This window comes from Bison bison, unplaced genomic scaffold (assembly GCF_000754665.1).
Source record: "Bison bison bison isolate TAMUID 2011002044 unplaced genomic scaffold, Bison_UMD1.0 scf7180017864451, whole genome shotgun sequence".
NCBI classification, from domain to species: Eukaryota; Metazoa; Chordata; class Mammalia; order Artiodactyla; family Bovidae; genus Bison; species Bison bison.
In genome coordinates this window covers 324,502-344,510 of record NW_011495013.1, presented here as the reverse complement: position 1 = coordinate 344,510, position 20,009 = coordinate 324,502, and the positions used below count along the sequence as shown (strand labels likewise).

The following is a 20,009-nucleotide window of genomic DNA, read 5'->3' as shown; positions in this document are numbered from 1 at the left end:
CACAAAGACAAGTGAGGTTTTGTTGCAGAGTTTATTTTTTTAAGTTAGAGAACCTTGGGTATACTGACAAGCTTATGGAGTTTTAACAGCCAGGTCCAATTTCAAAGGTGTAATCTGATAGGAAGGAAGAAGTAGGCAGAGAGCTCTTTGCTTGCCTCTGGAGTTGATGACAAGTGGCCCCACCAGTGTTGCTCAAAATATTCTGGAACCTGTGCTTCCAGTTTGACCAAGACAGTCCATTTGCCAGGTTTGCTCATGGTTGTGTTGGCAAGTATTGGTCAGAGCAATGAACTGATGGGAAAGTAGACACAAACGCTGAAAAAGGAGAAAGAACAAAGGTTGGGACCTCAACAAACCCAGGCACCCCTCACTGCACCAAGAGTGTCAGACAGTAGAGCCGTTGGTGTTTCTGAACTTTGCCAGGCCCTGTGTGACCCAGCCTCGCTCACTTTGCTCACCTTGCAGTCTCCTCTTTTGCAGGTCGCTGATTCCATCTCTGCCCCGAGGGCTCCTTTCTCTTTCTCAGATAATAATAAGCTCTGTTCTGCCCTTGAGCTTGAATTCTGACCTTTCCACTGCCTGCAACCTGGCACTCTCCCCAAGTCTTATCCTGGTTAACTCCCTCTTAGGATCAGAGCTCATCTTCAAAGTCACTTCCTCAGCAGGATGACCACCCCAGTCCCTTTGGTCCCCACCCCTCACCCATTTCAGGGAATCCTCTAGACTCCTCTTTCAAAGCAGTAACCATGTCTTAAATTTTATGGAGGTGGAGAATTGTATTCAAAAAGTCAAGTAGGTTTTCTTACATGCCTTTTGCTTTTGTTTATTTTTACATCTATGTCTTGAATCATCTGGAATTTATTTTTGTTCATTGCATAGGATGGGGGCTCGTTAACAGTCTAAACATTTTGGCACTTTGTGGGAACCTTTTAAGTCTTCCTTTTACTCTCTCATTCTTTCAATAAGCGTTTAATGGCTAGTGACCTCATACTACACCCTTTATTGCCACAAAAAATAAAAAGAGAATATCCTTATCACAAAGGATACAAAGAGAATAATGACAGAGTTTCTGGGCCCTAGACCTGGAGAGGACCTCAGTGTGCTTGGAGAAGTAGATTTGTGAATGGAGCAATGACAGCACAGCAGGGAATTGCTTTAGTGATGCAGGGCAGTTATAAGCTTCTGGAACCCTGGTGAATAATGCATTTCTGTTCTTTTGAGTCTCTTACTGTTTGTAACATGTGTCTTACCCACTGAAATCATTTAATGAATACTTTAACAACTAACCTGAGTGAAGTTTTCACTTTTCTCCGAAGTTCTAAATGCATCTTCAGTTACTTCCTGAATTTCTCCACCAGGATGCCCCACAAGCATTTCCAACTCAAGACATCCTAAATAGAATTCTTTCCTCCAAAGCCTGGTCCTTCTTTACTCTTCACCTCAGTTGTTTGAGATGGAAAGCTCGGATCATTCTCAATGTCACCCTCTCCCCAAACCCACATCCAACAGGTCACCAAGTCCTGTCCAGTCTAGGTCATAAATACTTCGTGATTCATTCTCTTATTCCCACCGTCTAGGGTTAAGCCTTCACTATCAATTCCCTGAACTGGTTTTTTAAAAATTTCAGTAGATCTCTCTTTTCTCTACAATCTTCTGACTTCCACCCCAATCTCATTTCTGAAACGCAAGTCTGACTCGATCACTCTGTGATTGCAATTCTTGCATGTTCTCAGATGTTTTTAGGATAAATGCTACATTTTTGGACACATGGTTCAATAGGGCTGCTTCAATCTGGCTATAGACATATCTATCTAAGACAAATGATATAAAATACAGAAAAAGTTATACACATAAAATTGCTCATTGGGTACTGTACTAGTCTTCTATTGCTGTTATAATAAATTACTGCAAACTTAGAATTTTGTGCCTTAAAACAACACAAAGGGAAGATGGTTAGATCCCTGGACTTTGTAACTTTGGATTTATTTTTGTGTAGATAAATAACCTCTATCTGCTTAAGTCACGGTCCATTGGGTTTTCTATTATTTATTGCCAAATGCAGTTGTAACTTATAAAAGTACTTTTATAGTTAAATTAAAAGAAATCTGATTCTAAACTATATTTCCCCAAATCTTTCTAACCCCAACTCACTCCTTTCTCTGTTTAGCAAATGCCTATGCAATCTTCAAAACCCAGCTCAAATGGTACACCCCTACAAAGTCTTTCCCAAGTTTTCCCTCAAACAGATTAATCTTCGTTGTTCCATGGCATATTGTCCACGCTGCTATGACAGTACTTTTACACTACGTTGTATTTGTCTGCCTTCTTAACTATCCCCTCTACTGAACTATAAGCACCGTATGAGAAACCAAAGGGTTGAAATCACATTTTGTATTTGTTCGCTTCAAAGCTGACATAGCACTCAGTATACAGTAGGTACACAACAAATATTTTACAAATAAGTAAACACAAGATTAAGAAACAATGTATATGTTTACAATGGATTAAAGACAATCTCTTTAACAAGTGGTGCTGGGAAAACTGGTCAACCACTTGTAAAAGAATGAAACTAGAACACTTTCTAACACCATACACAAAAATAAACTCAAAATGGATTAAAGATCTCAACGTAAGACCAGAAACTATAAAACTCCTAGAGGAGAACATAGGCAAAACACTCTCCGACATACATCACAGCAGGATCCTCTATGACCCACCTCCCAGAATATTGGAAATAAAAGCAAAAATAAACAAATGGGACCTAATTAAACTTAAAAGCTTCTGCACAACAAAGGAAATTATAAGCAAGGTGAAAAGATAGCCTTCAGAATGGGAGAAAATAATAGCAAATGAAGCAACTGACAAACAACTAATCTCAAAAATATACAAGCAACTCCTACAGCTCAATTCCAGAAAAATAAATGACCCAATCAAAAAATGGGCCAAAGAACTAAATAGACATTTCTCCAAAGAAGACATACAGATGGCTAACAAACACATGAAAAGATGCTCAACATCACTCATTATCAGAGAAACGCAAATCAAAACCACTATGAGGTACCATTTCACGCCAGTCAGAATGGCTGCGATCCAAAAGTCTACCAGCAATAAATGCTGGAGAGGGTGTGGAGAAAAGGGAACCCTCTTACACTGTTGGTGGGAATGCAAACTAGTACAGCCACTCTGGAGAACAGTGTGGAGATTTCTTAAAAACCTGGAAATAGAACTGCCTTATGATCCAGCAATCCCACTGCTGGGCACACACACTGAGGAAACTAGAAGGGAAAGAGACACGTGTACCCCAATGTTCATCGCAGCACTGTTTATAATAGCCAGGACATGGAAGCAACCTAGATGTCCATCAGCAGATGAATGGATAAGAAAGCTATGGTACTTATACACAATGGAGTATTACTCAGCCATTAAAAAAGAATACATTTGAATCAGTTCTAATGAGGTGAATGAAACTGGAGCCTATTATACAGAGTGAAGTAAGCCAGAAAGAAAAACACCAATACAGTATACTAACGCATATATATGGAATTTAGAAAGATGGTAACAATAACCCTGTATACAAGACAGCAAAAGAGATCCTGATGTATAGAACAGTCTTTTGGACTCTGCGGGAGAGGGAGAGGGTGGGATGATTTGGGAGAATGGCATTGAAACATGTATAATATCATATATGAAACGAGTCACCAGTCCAGGTTCGATGCATGATACTGGATGCTTGGGGCTGGTGCACTGGGACGACCCAGAAGGATGGTATGGGGAGGGAGGAGGGTTCAGGATGGGGAACACATGTATACCTGTGGCGGATTCATTTTGATATATGGCAAAACCAATACAATATTGTAAAGTTAAAAAATAAAATTAAAAAAATAAATATTGAAAATTAAAAAAAAAAAAAACAGTATATGTTTAAACCAAACACCATCCTTCTTTTCTAGCTTAACCCTTGTCTTCTCTCCATGTTGACTCATTTGTCTTTTATTGGTAAAAGAATAATTGAGGGGTTGGAAGTTAGGTCATGTGTATTAGCACTTGGATCATTTTAATCAAGATGCAAGCGAGGAAATTTGAAGACATATTTGACTCAAAGTAGGAAAAAACTGGAGAAGCACAGACAGTAATTTAGAGCAGAAATTCAGAATTAAGAACGAGACTCCCTCAAGGACTTCTCTGGTGCTCAGTGATTAAGACTTCGCCTTTTAATCCTGGGGATGTAGCTTTGATCCCTGGTGAGGGAGTTAAGATCCCACGTGCCTCACGGCCAGAAAATCAAATCATAAAACAGAAACAGTATTCTAACAAATTCAATAAAGACTTTAAAAATGATCCACATCAAAAAAATCTTAAAAAAAAAAAATCTCTCAATCACTACCATCCTAAATCATGATCTGTCTCAGCCAAAAAGCAGTGTGGCTTTAGCAGACCTGGCCTAGACTCGCAGGGCCAAGGGTTTATCTCCCAGCTCTACTTACCACCTAGGTGGATGCGGAAGCAGGTCACTTACACCCACCTTCCTCAGAGACAGCTTCTTACTCTGAGAAAGGTGATTAGAAACACCTGTCCATCTAGCTCACAGAATTGTGGCAAAGATTAGCAAGGATCAGACCTGTGCATGAGATTTGGTACAACATCCACTTCAAATGTGAATCATTTAGCTTTATTAGAGGTAGGAGAAAATAAATGTTTGGTGAATAGCTGAATGAATGACAAAATCAGCCCAGTTTGCAGGTGATCTTACTTAAACCCAAGGCTAAATGTAGGAATGACTTCATCTTTAAGGTTCGTATAAAACATAACCAACATATATGACATCATCAATACAAAGAAAGCTCTTTTCCCCCACTGAGTTGCCAATCCTTAGACTTTCTTTATGTGGTGCAAAATGTTTTTATTCCATCATTTGAAATACAGCTTGAAATGCACCAGAGAAATAAGAAAGGTAACATGGAGACTTAAATTAACACTAAGGAATATATGACGATTTTCCTTTTTTTAAAAGCATGTTCTAGTAGGGGCTAGGAGAAGGCAATGGCATCCCACTCCAGTACTCTTGCCTGGAAAATCCCATGGACGGAGGAGCCTGGTAGGCTGCAGTCCATGGGGTCGCTAGAGTCAGACCCGACTGAGTGACTTTACTTTCACTTTTCACTTTCATGCATTGGAGAAGGAAATGGCAACCCACTCCAGTGTTCTTGCCTGGAGAATCCCAGGGACGGCGGAGCCTGGTGGGCTGCTGTCTATGGGGTCACACAGAGTCGGACACGACTGAAGTGACTTAGCAGCAGCAGCAGTAGGGGGTAAGGGGGAACTCAATTTCTTTGGCTTTGCTTTAAATTTTAAACAGAATGCAGTATGCTTTGTTAACTGCACTGCTGAAGGAGAGAATAATTGTGTGATCTAGAAGCCACCTACCACTCTGGTAGGATATAGCAGTGTCCCTTCTCTATTTCCTCCATTGTCTTGCCCTTGAAATTTTGAACCTCCTGCTTAATTTAAACTGACTGCTATAATACTGATCTGAAGTTAAAAATAAAAAGTAAAGACAGCATAACCCCTAATTTATATATATTTGTGTATCTGTGTGTAAATATGGATATAGATATTTCTGATTTGGAAGAGCATTAGAGTAGATCACAGGGACTTATATTGATTTATTCCCACATATCAAATGCTCACTAATCTGCTCTTGCTATGATCAAAATAGTCATCACAAAGACCATAATGAAAAAAATCCACATGAAAAATCGGTCTATGACTTTTGCAACCTTTTTCCATTCACTCCCCTTGGAATTGGTGGCCTTGTGGTCTTTGAGGCACTTGGCGATGTATTCAATATTTCTCGTCAACACTCTGTACCGTGCACAGTAGCTGTCACCATCCTCCAGGTTCTCACCCGGGTACCTCAAGTCATTCTTTAAGAGTTTGTTCACTTCCTTCTTTCTGGAAGGGTCTTTATTTCTGGATGTTTTCAGATTGGGCTCTGGAAGTTTGTCATAAACCTTCGTAAGACGGTCTCGCTCCCTGTCTTGGTGGGGGCTCAGGCAGCTCTCACCCACGTCGTAGACAAACAAGATCCTGGACATGTATTTCAGGATGACCACCCGGGCCCAGGGTGGCACTGGCCGGGCCTCAGCCCCGCAGAAGTGGATATTCATCACCATAATGGTCAAGGCAGTGGAGGCTGTGATCAAGGCCATCGTGGCTATGTAGTATTTGCCTGGGAAAATAACAGCAACCAAGTTAGCTTAAAACTGTCTTCAAGGGACTTCGCTGGTGGTTCAGCAGTTAAGAATCCATCTAGCAATGCACAGGACGTGGTTTTTATCCCCGGTTGGGGAACTAAGATCCCACATTTAGCGAAGAAGCTAAGCTCATGAACTTCAATTAGAAAATCCATGTGCTGCAATGAAATATCCCACGTGCCACAGCTAAGACTCGAAGCAGCCAAATAAATAAATATATATTTAGGGGGGAAAACTGTCCTCATATTTGACTCATGAAGAAACAACTGGAAGTTGTACACATTAATAGTGGCTAATATAGACTTTTGAATAAAACTGAGTTCAAATCTCAGCTCTGTCATTCAGTAGACTTGTGACCTACAGGGAGTTATATAATTCTGGTAAGCCTCAGCTTTCTTCTCTATAGAATGACTATAATATTCATATCTAACTCACAAGACTAAGGTGAAGCTTAATTGAAAAAAGACAGGAAAAGTTTTCAGCACTGTCCTCTTCCTTGAGTTAAAAGATTTGTAAGTTTTTGCTATCACTATGTGAAAAACTTCGACATTCAGCAAAACAAATAAACAATGAATGATCTTGGTCAGTTCCCAGAATTGTCATTAAACCGTGTTAATATGGAATCTCACTCTTACTGGCGAAGAAAGGGGATATTGTGTCTTTATTAGTCTTTAATATGTGATTGCAAAAAGCAAATAGTCATGAAAAAGGAAAATTAAGGAAGGAAACAATAAAGATAAGTTAACAAATTTTCGAAATACAGAACAAAGAACCTAGAAAATAAACAAAAACAAGTTATTTGAAAAGAGCTATACAACTGATAAACATTTGATAAGGCCATTCATGGAATAGTGGTAGGAGAGAGAAAAAGGATGCAATAGAAAAAATAAGAGGATAGAAATTTAGAAAACAATAAAATAACATTACAAGTAGCTATATGATAATACATTCAAAAACCTAGATGAAATTTCTATAAATATATGTGTTAGTTGCTCAGTCGTGACTGACTCTTCGTGACCCCAGGGACTGTAGCCCTCCAGGCTCTTTCGTTCATGGGATTTTCCAGGCAAGAATACTAGAGTGGGTTGCCATTTCCTTCTCAAGGAGATCTTCCCAAACCAGGGATCAAACCTGGGTCTCCTACATTGCAGGCAGACTCTTTATCATCTAGAAGATGTCAAATTTAGTCTAAGAAGAAAGAATGCTTGAATAGAAATAGGAATTAAATACCTCTACCCACCCATCTTCCAAAAAGCTCTAGAACCAAAAGGTTTTACAGGTGAGTTTCACTGAATGTTTAAGCAACAGATAACTCATATCTTAATGCAAGTTGTTTCGAAAATAGAAAAGAGGGAATACTGCCTAACTGGTTCATTTCATGAAATAAATTTAGCCTTGACTCTAAAAGAAACAAGAAAGGAAATTTTAAGGCCATTTCATTTATAGATACATTTGAGAAACTCCTATAAAAATTACTGGCTAACTAAATCTATGGTGTCTTTAATTGATAACTCATCATGATAAAGAAGGATTTAGTTCAACAACAGAAAACTGTAATTTACAACACTAATACAGGAAAAGAAAAAACACACATGATTGTCTTTACAGATGAAAACAATACATTTGATAATATTCATCATCTGTTTATTATTTGTTAAAAGCTCTGAGTAAACTAAAAATAAAATATTTCTTAACATTGCAAAGGCTATGGGTCAAAAGCCTGGATCAAATGCTATACTTAATGCAGGAAATGTAAATACATTTCTTAAAACTGGAACTCTATTTCATAGGTGCTACAAATAACAAGTTGTGACTATTAAATACTCTCAAGAAAGATCTATGTGTACCCTTCCTAAAAAGATACATTTCATATTATCACAGGAAAAGTAATGCTTGTAAAATTCATGAGTCATGTTCTGAGACACCTTTCTTTAGAAACTGAGCCAGCTTGCTGTTGACTTTAGCTGGTAAAGCAGAGAGCAGGATCTGCCTACTGATCCTGCCTCAAACAGGGTTATGATTGGATGTCATCACTGTCAATCATTTCTGCCTTAAGAGAAGTAATGAAAGAGCCAACACACCGTTTCCTCTTTATTAGTGGTAATGAGAAAGGAGAGAACTTTCTGTGACTATTTCTCAAAAAGATGTGCATGAGTGCGAGTGCAAGTGCAAGTCTGTGTGTGTGTGTGTGTGTGTGTGTGTGTGTGTGACTTGCTTGGAAAAACATAACAAGGAAGAAATCTCCAAACAGAGAAACCAACGTAATAACATCTGAATGTTATTCAGATGGCTAATACTACATTCAGGAGAGAAAAGGCAGTATAATATCTCTTTTATATTGGTCACTAAGTCTCTTGGTGTTCTGAAATTTCCCCCTACTGATTGCTTTACAGAACTAAAAACGAGATCTAGCTTCTGATTCTTGAAAGCATCTATTACAACATGAGTCACTGAGGCAGAGGTGGTGGATCTGGGTGTTATCCTTGGTGGCAGGAAGTAGGTATTAAAGGTATTAGAAGGGAAGGAAAAGAAAGGCAGTGATGGCAGCCACAGTACCCTTGGAGGAACATTTCATTATTGCAGATGTTTGAGAATGTGATCTACTTTAGAATCACCTCAGATTCCCAAATCTTGTCCAAGACTGTTTTTTAAAAACCTCTTTTGCTGTGAGAACCTGTATTTTTTTCTTTTTCTTTCCTTTGGCTGAGCCTCATGGCAGGTGGAACTTTCCTGCCCTGGGATCAAACCCGCACCCCTGCAGTAGAAGCACAGAGTCTTAACTACTGGACCACCAGTTACCTGCATTTTTAACAGTCTCTCACACCTATTATACCTAATAAAGGTTGAGAATTATTCTATCAAGGGTAGATGGCAGGCTTAAAAATCTAGCTCATCATTTCCATCGTGTTTACCATTTTTCCCAAGAAGAAACCCCTTGTGATGTGATAAGATACTAACAGTCACTGTTGGTTCAGTCCTCACCATATGCCAGGCTCTGTGCTAATCAATGCACAGTGAGGTAGCAATTACACAAATTCTGAAGATGATGAAGTAGAGACTCAAAGAGCAAGTAAATTGCTTAAGGTTGATCAAGGAAGGAATGGTGAAGTCAGAGTTCAAATGCAGATTTCTTTAACTTCAAAATCAAGGCCTTAGCCTAAAAGCCAGTGGTTTTTTGACTTTAACAAAAAGCTCATCAGAATCACCCAGAAAGCTTGTGAAAACAGTTTGCAGGCTTTACCCCTACCCTAGTCAGCAGGTCTAGGGTGGGCCCTGACAATCTGTATATCCAAATTGAGGCTGATGCTGTGGGTCCAGGGACCATACTTCAAGGACCACTGCTCTAAACCACACAGCTCTCATTCCTCTTTTGGGTAAACCTGGAGACCTCGAGCCCGGCTTTGTCTTGAACAGCCACATTCAGAGATGCCAACTGAAGACACTAAATGAGCCTGTGTTGAGTTTGTAGTTGACTTAATTGCTATGAGTTTAAAGGCACAGGTACAGCCTCAGTCACCAGAAAGCTGACTCAAAAGTGTAAGAGACTTGAACTCACCGATCAGAGGGACATTTTCTGAGGCTGGCATGATCTCTGCCACCATGAGCTGAAATACAGTCATGGCCAACAGTATGGTCACTCCCAGGGAGACCTTTTCCCCAGAGGCTGCTGGGAGATAGAAACTCAAGGGAGCCAGGAAAGATATGAGGACGCATGGGATGAGGAGGTTGACGATGTAGAAGGAGGATCTCCTCTTCAGAAGGAGAGTGAACGTCACATCCGGGTAAGGCTCAGAGCAGCAGCCGTAGGAGATGACGTTCTTCACAGCAGGCATGCCGTGCACCTCCCACTCCACGTCTTCAATGAAGTCGGAGAGGTCTCCACTGTCCAGGGCATTGAAGATATCCACCTGATTGCCATTGTAGGTCCAGGAGCCAAAGGTCAGGTTGCACTGCTGATTATCAAAGGGGAAGTAGGTGACGTCCACCACACAGGAGCTTTTGGTGATGGCTGGTGCATCCCAAGTGATCAGGCCGTCATACCGCAGGACCACATTGGTGTTCACGGGCTCAGAAGACTCATCGTCAGCCCTGGAGGTCAGAGGAGGAAAATGAGAGCTGCTTACCAGGACAACTCACCAAGTTCTTTAACCCAGACAGCTCACTGCCCTTTTCCCATCACTTCAGTGTCTTTGGCAATGGACCACCATTCTCGGTACACTGGCTTGCAAGTCCAAAATCAACTCTAATTTGCCCTTCTTCTCCACCTCTTGTAACTAGTCAGGGCCAAGTTCTCTTGGATTTTTCCTTTAAAGCACCTCTGCCAGACTTTCTTAGTGGTCCAGTGGTTAAGAATCCACCTGCCAATGCAGGGGACACGTGTTCAATCCCTGGACTGGGAAGATCCCACATGCTGCGAGGCAACTAAGCCCATGCCCCACAACTACTGGGCCTGTGCACACAGAACTCGTGATCCACAGCAGAAGAAGCCACCGCAGTGAGAAGCCAGTGCACCCCAACGAAGAGTAGACCCCGCTCACCGCAAGAAGAGAGCCCACGTGCAGCCCAGGGCAACCAAAATTAAACAAATAAGCATCTCTGCCTATTATCCCTTCCTCTCCATTCCCAATGCCATTCTCTTGGTCCAGGTATAATGATTCAAATACCCAGACAAAAAGTAAACGAGGCTAAAATCTGACAGAGAGGCTCTGCTTAAATGGTTTTGTTAACTTTGGGCACAAGAATATTAAAGTAGCTCTTTGTTGCTGTTGGAAGAATTTTACATGTTTATTGTAGAACATCTGAAAAACACAGAGGAAAAAATTATTCATCTATAATCTAAAAGATAATTTATTCTAGATATATCTTGTTTTTGCTTTATCAACATTTATGGCTGGCATTTTGGGGGTACAAAATTTCTATTTCGCTTTGGGGAATGACTTTCTCCACCACCATTGTAAGGCAGATGAAATGATCAAGGTACCCTAGGCTCCCCTGGCCAGGGGCTTGCTTGTGACCTGAGCTAGGTCCAACTGATTCACACTTCCTGGAGTTTAAATATTAAGCAGAGTGACCCAAAGGCCAAAAAGAGTCAATCTGATGATGGATTCCTAGAAAAATCAATTACTTAAAATTTTTTTAAAAATTCAATAGCCCCTTGTCTTGAACTATGGAGTAGTTCTAGTCTGTTCTTTCCAAGGCCCTATCAATGATTTTTCTCCTTTAATTCAGTGAGCTGAGCATATCCTTCCTACAAATTCCTTTTTTGACAAAGTCAGTTTTCAATGCTTTCAGCCTTAACTGATACGTTTCTGTTAATATTTAATGCATATTTTTCTGATTGTTCCTTACAATTTTTTTCCCTATAAACTATATTATGGATAAATGTAATGTGATATGCTGGATTAGATCCTGAAACAGAAAATAGGACATTAGTGGAAAAGCTGGTGAAGTCCAAATAAAACCTGTAGTTTAATTGTGTGCTCAGTCGTTCTGACCTGCCCAACTCTTTGTGGCCTCATGGATTGTAATCCACCAGGCTCCTCTGCCCATGGAATTCTGCAGTCAAGAATACTGGAGTGGGTTGCCATTTCTTACAACAGGGGATCTTCCTGACCCAGAGATCAAACCTGCATCTCTTGTGTCTCCTGCATCAACAGGCAGATTCTTTACCAATAGCACCACTAATAGTATTATATCAGTTTTGGCATATGTATTATGGTTATGTAAGACATGACGTTAAGGAAAACTGTGTGAAAAGTATACAGGAACTCTGTACCATCTTTCCAACTTTTCTGTAAAATTATCTTGAAATAAAAAAGTTAGTTTACCAAAAACAAGACTGAGACAATTTTAAAATGTAGGTGGTCATCTGTCCATAATCTTCTGCAACATTATTTTCATGGTTAAATGATATTCAATTATACTCCTTTTTAGAGATGTGCCATAGTAATTTAACCAGCTCACTGATGTTCCGCATTATGGTTGTTTCTATTTTTCACATTTACAAACAATGCAACAGTGAACATCCCCATGGTCAAACTGTTGCATTTATCCACTGACTCTTTCCTTAGGTTAAATTGCTAGAAGATGATGTATTAGATCTAAGAACTGACATGTTTTACAAGTTTTTTCCTACTTATTAACCTTTAGGTACCACAATGCAATGGTCTGATTGTGTCCACTCTAATCAAAGCACTGCAGCTGAATTGTGGTGCTCACTTTTTAATGCAGGTCTAAAGAAGGGATCTTTAATGTGGGTCTTGTGAAGACAACAAAATGGCATTTTTGAAAATGCCAGAACCTACCCTTTGTAAAAATAAAAAGTATATATAATTAGCTATCCAAGAATTGAGAACTGGAGCATCACTCACCTATCCTACGTTGGTACAAGAGATCTGGGAGTCAGAGAGAATATATTTGGAGCTAGAACGATTCTATTAGTCATGGTCCTTGCAGGAAATGGATGGCACATTCAAATTAGATAGCTTGAGGAGGATTTAATAAAAGGACTCTACTAAGATAAGTATAGGGCAACCACTTTAGGACTAGTAACAGCAGAGTTATTACCATTCCTGAGCCTGAAGAAATGAAGGGAAGGTGCAATTACCAATACCTGGAGGGAAGAGTGGCAGAAGAGGGTCACCATGATAGGAGACATGCTGCTGCTGCTGCTAAATCACGTCAGTCGTGTCCGACTCTGTGCGACCCCATAGACAGCAGCCCACCAGGCTCCTCTGTCCCTGGGATTCTCCAGGCAAGAACACTGGAGTGGGATGCCATCTCCTTCTCCCATAGAAGACATGCCTTCTGTCAAAGGATACAGCCAGCCAAAGATAATAACTCTAGGAAGGGAGCAAGGGAATACATGCCCCAACCTTACTCTCTTTTCTTCCTCCAACTGCTCACAATGTTTCTCATTGGGCCAACCCAACCAAAAGCCAGAGGGTAAAGGAGCCCACTGTCTGAAAACATCACCCCAGCTACTCAGGAGGAGTTTGAAGACATTACTATTAATTGCTTCATGACCAGTACTTTGTTTTATTTCCCTGGTTTCTCTGATCACATCATTTTACAGCTCAGCACGTGCAATGGTTTCCTATGGCCCACCAGTGCTTCCAGATCTCCTTGAGCAGTTCTATAAGGGCTTAAAGGGGTTTTGATAGCTCTATCCCTGACCTTCTTTCCAGGCTTTAAACTGGCCTTTGCAATCTCTTTGTTGACCATCTCCGTGCGAATGTTCCTTTGGTCTTCCAAACTGAACAGGTCTCACAATAAATCCATACATTTTTCTCCAAACCTTTTCCTCTTCTCCCTCCTTTACTATTAATCTCATCTTTTTTTTTTCTTTTTAAAGAGTTTTATTGATTGGCATACAATAAACTGCATACATTTAAAGTGTAAAATTTGAACAAATTTGACATATGTATATCCAACCTCATCTGAAAGTTTTCCTACACTTTCTTTCATCTAAGCTACGTAAGCAGAACTTAAAGCTAAATTATAGACAAATCTTCTGATTTCAGCAGGGTACCTAATTTCTCATTAGGTCTAAAATCCAAGTGTTAAACCTGTTCGTTAAAATCCAACCATTAAAACTGTCTCATAATAAACACACATCTGATATTTCTGCAATCCTCTCTTTACCTAGTTTAAAAATGTCAGGAATCCTTGCAGTCTCTTACACCAACCATTATATTGGCCACAGACCTATACTAAACAACCCCACCAGAACTTCGAGCCTCAATTTATTTATTCCTTTACTGAACTGCTAATAGCCAATATCTGCTTGAATCATTATATTGTTATAGAGCTCACTACCTCTTAGGAAAACTCATTATTCAAATTATTAGTTTTTCTTTTAATTGAATTAAAATGCAATTTTTAAAACCCTTTAACTTCTACTCGTTGTTTTGGGTTTTGTCCTCTGGAGGAATTTCCTCTTTTCCCTCCACCTTATTTTCTCTCTGATTGCCTATGATAGCCATCAAGTCTTCCTAAGGACCTCTCTCTTTCTAACTAAGCATCAATCAATTCGACTGCTCCTCACACGAAATAGCTTCCAGGCACACCACCATCTTGCTCACTCACTCCCCAGATAATCTACCCCATGGACTCAGGCACCAATGGTGAATCTAGATGTTCAGCATCTTCCTGCCCAAACTATGTTTATCACACACGACTGCATCACCTGTCCTACACCCCTCTTTATTCTCCCTACCACCACTCAGGAAGCCCATTCCGGGGTCTACAAGGTTTGGTACTGGTTTCTGAGAAGTACTGATATTATATCTGAGATCAGAAGATTCTACAGGTCCAGGGATTCAGCTAGAAGGACCAGGGTCAGGGCAACAGCTATCACTGGAGATCCTCCTTTGCCTGATACTCTAACTCTCTTCCATTCTCATTTCAGCTGCTCAAAGGGATGCAAATGACATCCAATCACAGCTACATTTAGGGTTTCCTCTAAATATTGATAGTAAAACTCTGATGTTACTGAGAAGGAGAATACACAGGAGAAAAGAGGATTCAAAACAGAACTGTCTATAAGAGCAGAGCAAAGAAGACTAAAGAGTTAACCCAGACGAACAGAAAAGAATTGACGAACCAGTATAGTGGGAAAGGTCTGTGTGGGGACCAGAACTCACACATCTCAAGGAGGCCAGTGATCTGGGCAGGGAGGGGAAGGATGGAGAATGGGGACAAAATTTACCAAAGCCACCACAGGTTTGTGTGAGCTCATTAGTGATTAACTGGCTTCTCTGATAAAGGAGGTCTGGGGCAGGCTTAACTTAGGTCACCATGCCAGCTCACAAAGAAGACTTTCAATAAGAGCTGGTCACTGCTTCAGTCAATCAAAGCAAGAGGAAAAGGAGAACCAGCATTCTGTTTTTTTCAGGGAGAATTCTGAACTTACAGAATGCTTTAAGTGTTCTATGTAAAGTATATCCTCTGATTCTTCTCCAGGAGGAGGTGATGGACATCCTGGCCCATTCTCTTGCCTTCTACATGTGTGTATTTCTGTGTGTGCTGGGGAGGAGAGGCGGGGGCAGGGTGTGAACCATGGTAATAAAGCACCAGTACTTGGAGAAGGAAATGGCAACCCACTCCCATATTCTTGCCTGGAGAATCCCATGGACAGAGGAACCTGGTGGGCTACAGCCCATGGGGTCGCAAAGAGTCAGGCATGACTGAAAGAGACTTAGCACTTGGATGTTACCTTGCTTAGGAAGGCATACAGAAGATACCTCTGGCCACTCAGAGTGGGGAATAGTCAGCAGGATCAGAGGTATGATTCACAAGGTTGTGACCCTTGGACAAGCTGAGTAGGGACTGAAACTAAAATCCAGGCTGCAACCAAGCAGTGTGGCATCCTGAAGGGAAACTCACGCCCAACAGATGGCTGAGTCCCCAGGAGAGTCCCCCTGTCCAAGTTGCTCCTCATTCATCTCTCTCTGCTCAAAGAGGAATTTTCCTAACTCTGAGAGACTTGAGTTCCAGAATAAAAAGAGAGAGAGCCCCTTTGACAACAGGTGGAGCAGCTGAGCCTGAGTTGTGACAGAGTGATCTGGTTCATTCTCAAAGTGTGGTCCATGGGCCAGCAGCACTACCGTCTGGAGCTCAGAGAAATGCAGAACGACCAACTCTACCCCAGACCTACTGAATGAGAATCTGTATTTTAGCAGGCTCCTCAGGTGATTCATGCCCACTTTACAATTTTAGAAACTGAAGCCTTACCTGCCCACTCACTAAGACCCCTTGCTCTCAGACCAGGAAAAGGCCAACTGGTGATCTTATGGTCCAGTTCATCTTTCACTCTATACAAAGTCCAAAATCCATGGGCCAGCTTTTAGCTGGTTCATTCTGATTAAATCTTAATGTACTCAGTAGCTCAGTTGTGCCTAACAGTTTGTGACCCCATGGACTGTAGCCCGCCAGGCTCTTCTGTCCGTGGAATTTTCCAGGCAAGAATACTGGAGGAGGTTGCCATTTTCTACTCTAGGGGAACTTCCTAAGCCAGGAATTGAACCCCTGTCTCTTGCATCTCCCGCATTGGCAGGCAGATTTACCACTGCACCACCTGGAAAGCCCCTTAATCTTAACAGTAACATGTATTTTCCATACATGATCATTGACAAGGAAGCACCACTGTCATGGGCTGAATTGCATCTGCAAAAATTTCATGTGTTGAATCCTACCCCGGCACTTCAGAATGTGACCTTATTTGGAACAGTCATTGCAGCTGTAATTAGTAGTTAAATGTATTTAAAAGAAGAGGTCATATTCTGTGGGATTATGAGTAATTTTTACTTCTGTCTTAGTGCCTTAATTTAGACAACTTTATCTTTTTTAAACAGTAAGTCTGTAATTTTTGTGTGTTAAGAAAAGCACAATAAAATTATCTTTAATTTTTTTAAAAAGACGAGGTCATATTGGTGTAGGGTGAGCATCTAATTCAACATGACTGGTGTCTTCAATGCAAGGGGAAATATGGACACAGGGAACAGGATGCCATGTGAAGAAGAAGGCAGAGATTGGGGTGATGCTTGTACAAGTCAAGAGACCAAAGATTGCCAGCAACCACCCAAGAATCTAGGGCAGAGACAGGGAACAGATTTTCCTCATCGCCTCAGAAGGAACTAACTTTGCCAATACCTTTATCTTATACTTCTAGCCTCCAGAACTGTGAGACAACAGTTCCTGTGGTTTAAGCCACCCAGCTTATAGTACTTTGCTACAGTAGCCCTAGAAAACTAACAGGACTTCCAATACAGTTTCTCACCTGAAAGGGAGAATGTAGCTCTAAGATTTTTATGACCATTATTATTTTATTATCTGAGGTTTTCTAACTATCAGTTCAGGATCTAGGAACATGAATTGACTTAACTTCATGCATGTTTCAAACTTTCCTCTTCCATTATGTTTGGTGGTTGGTGGTGGTTTACTTGCTAAAATCATGTCGGACTCTTTGTGACCCCAGGGACTGTAGCCTGCCAGGCTCCTCGGTCCATGGGATCTTCCAGGCAAGAATACTGGAGTGGATTGCCATTTCCTTCTCCAGGGGATTTTCCCTACCCAGGGATTAAACCTGGGTCTCCTGCATTACAGATGGATTCTTTACCAACTGAGCCAGCAGGGAGGCCACATTATGTTTACGTTCTGCCTAATCAAGTTCATTCCTGAGAAGCTACTGACTTGCACTTACTTGTTATATAGGACAATATCCGGTCTCCACACCAGGTCGCTGGGGATCCTGATGGAGTCCAGTCCATCATATTGGTCTCGATCCCATGTGAGATACGCATCATGCCAGATTTGGCGGATCCACAAATAGGCAGTCAGAATTTGGTTTCTCTCATCCTGCACAATTAACCCAGATATAACTGTCCAGTAGACACCTCAACCAAACACATTTTGTCTGTAAAACAGCTGTCTTCAAAACAGGAATTCCAAGAGCGCTAATCTATTTCCAATAAGTAAGCGAGAGTTTTTTCAAATCAATCCCCTTGATTGTCTGCCAAGGTTATATTTTTCCTGCTTGATTAGTGTTTGGAACATCAAGTGGACAAATATTTAAATCATCATGCATGGGTCAACTGCTCAAATTTCTCTGAAAATTGATCAACTGATGAATTATTTTTTTTATGAAAAAGTCAGCAAACATCAACAATGTACAGAAGAAAAGATTTTGAAGTTTCATAACTTTGTGTAACTAAACACATATGAGCATTAATGTATGTCATCTTAAAACATCTTTTAAAAATTAGGATAAAATTCATATTGCATGAAACTCACCACTTTAACTATTTAAGGTGTGCAATTCAGCGGTTTCCAGTTTATTCACAATGTCATGCAACCATCCCCATTCTCTGCTTCCAGAACATTTTGTCATTCCCAAAGAGAAATCATATGACAATCAAGCAGTAAATCACTATTTCCTCATCATTCTCACAGCTCCTGGCAACCTAACTCCTCTTTCTGTCTTTATGGTTTTGCTGACTTTACACATTTCATAGAAATGGAACATGTAATGCGTAACCAACTTTCTTGAGATGTTCTAAGACTGTTAATGTTCATGGAAAGACTCAGGTAATTTAGTGCAATTAATTTTGTAGAAAGTGTTCCTCCTCTGGAATTCCCTTCTCCCTCCAGCTTGCACACAGAGCTGTCTATTTTCATTTTCTGTCAAATTCAGGTAAGACATTCCCTTTAGAAAGCACTGTTAGTTTCATTCGAACCATTCAGAAGAGTCAACACTATGTTACTCACCATATCCTTAATCTGAGAAAGTGTAATCTGGAGTGTGACGTTCAGGACTTTATCTGTATCCTCTACTGGACGAAGAGCATTAGAGTAGTCTTCAAAAAGGTCATTGAACAACTTCTGAGCGTATTTTCCATCTGCTGGTTCTACAGCTGCTCAAAAAGCGGGATCTGGATCAAGCTTCAGTGTTATGAGTGTTTCAAGGCAAAGAGCAACAGACCAAGGACTAGCATTGGTTCTATCATCCCTGCCTACCATCCTAGCTATTTACCTACCTACCATCAGCTGGGGACAAGCTCTGGGTCAAGTGGAGTTATTTCTCTGGCAGGCCCTACAGGATCAGCATGAGACTGTAAGAAGCTGAAATACTTCCTCACAGTTAGAGCATCTGTTCTTTTCCTGGCCCACCCAACATTCCACCAAAGAAGTGATCCCTGGGCTAAGAGAGTTGCACACCCACCAGCCTCTTACCTCTCAGTCTGGAGGCAGCAAAGTAAATCCAGCAAAAGGAGATGCAGGAATGGGGCCAGTTCATCTTTTTCCCTAAGTGTCTATAAGTCCCCGGCTAGGCACTGCAGTCTCCCACTTCTCCAGCAGTGGGAAGGGTCTGGGCACACAGCTGCCGCTCTGTTTCTGTCTCTGCACAGCAGATGGGGAGCTCAGGCTTGCCAGACACAAAGCAAGCTTGCCAGGTCCCCTCCCCATCAGTAATCTGAGACTAGCAGCTCCAGCAGGTAAGATGCCAGGAGCCCCAGGTGGGTTAGGTCAGGCAGTGCTGCCCTGGGGGAGCTGCCCCAGTTGAGAATCCCCAGCTACCTTCACTAGGAATATCCAGACCAATCTTTCAAAGGAAGAGAGGTGGGAGCCCAACACACCTGAGATTCCACCTATCCAGACCAGGCATTTTCTACACCTGCAGTGAGTAGATTCAGTCTGAGTTCCGGGTCTAAGAAAAGCTGAACTGACCCATCCATGGGGTAGCCCATCCAGAAAGGCCCTATGCGCTTTGAGTGCCTTTTGAAGAGGGAAAGAGAAGCAGTTTCATGATCTTTGGGTTTCTTCTCTGCCTCTGCTTCTCATCATTCCTTCAGTTGTCCCACTGACCATGGACCTTGTACACTGTTGTGTGAGTCTGCATGTGCGCATGCGTGCGCGTAGGTGGGTGGGGGCACCAGTGGATGGGAACAGAGCATTAGCTTCCTTCGGAAGCTGCAGCAGCCCTGTGATTTGGACTAACAGTAGACGACCTAGGTTTGACTGCTAGTCCAAACCCTCCCTCATTATACACAGCTTTCCTGAACTAGAGACGGAGAATAATCCCTCTCTCCCAGAGTTACTGGGGTATTGTATGTAGAAACCGTTTGTAAATTGTAAAGCGCTAAGAGTTGGACACATCTGAGCGACTTTCGGAGAAGGCAATGGCACCCCACTCCAGTACTTTTGCCTAGAAAATCCCATGGACGGAAGAGCCTGGTAGGCTGCAGTCCATGGGGT

At 41.3% G+C, this 20,009-nt stretch overlaps 1 protein-coding gene across 1 annotated transcript; it reads right to left on the bottom strand.

The window, feature by feature from the left end:
- Positions 1-5,687: 5,687 nt before the first annotated feature.
- CHRNA9 (cholinergic receptor, nicotinic, alpha 9 (neuronal)) lies at positions 5,688-19,050 on the bottom strand. Its single transcript, XM_010858827.1, has 5 exons — positions 18,987-19,050; positions 18,522-18,667; positions 17,458-17,612; positions 9,811-10,343; positions 5,688-6,229 (listed from the first exon to the last, which is right to left on the bottom strand). The coding sequence occupies exons 1-5, from the start codon at positions 19,048-19,050 to the stop codon at positions 5,688-5,690; spliced, it is 1,440 nt and encodes a 479-aa protein (XP_010857129.1).
- Positions 19,051-20,009: the final 959 nt, after the last annotated feature.

What these genes read in the sequence shown, in the direction of transcription:
- CHRNA9 (XM_010858827.1), bottom strand. Translation starts at nt 19,050, where the DNA reads ATGAACTGGCCCCATTCCTGCATCTCCTTTTGCTGGATTTACTTTGCT. An exon ending in TGCTGCCTCCAGACTGAGAG is followed by an intron (nt 18,668 to 18,986) that starts GTAAGAGGCTGG and finishes CTTTTTGAGCAG; the next exon opens with CTGTAGAACCAGCAGATGGA. An exon ending in AGAAAATGTCCCTCTGATCG is followed by an intron (nt 6,230 to 9,810) that starts GTGAGTTCAAGT and finishes TTATTTTCCCAG; the next exon opens with GCAAATACTACATAGCCACG.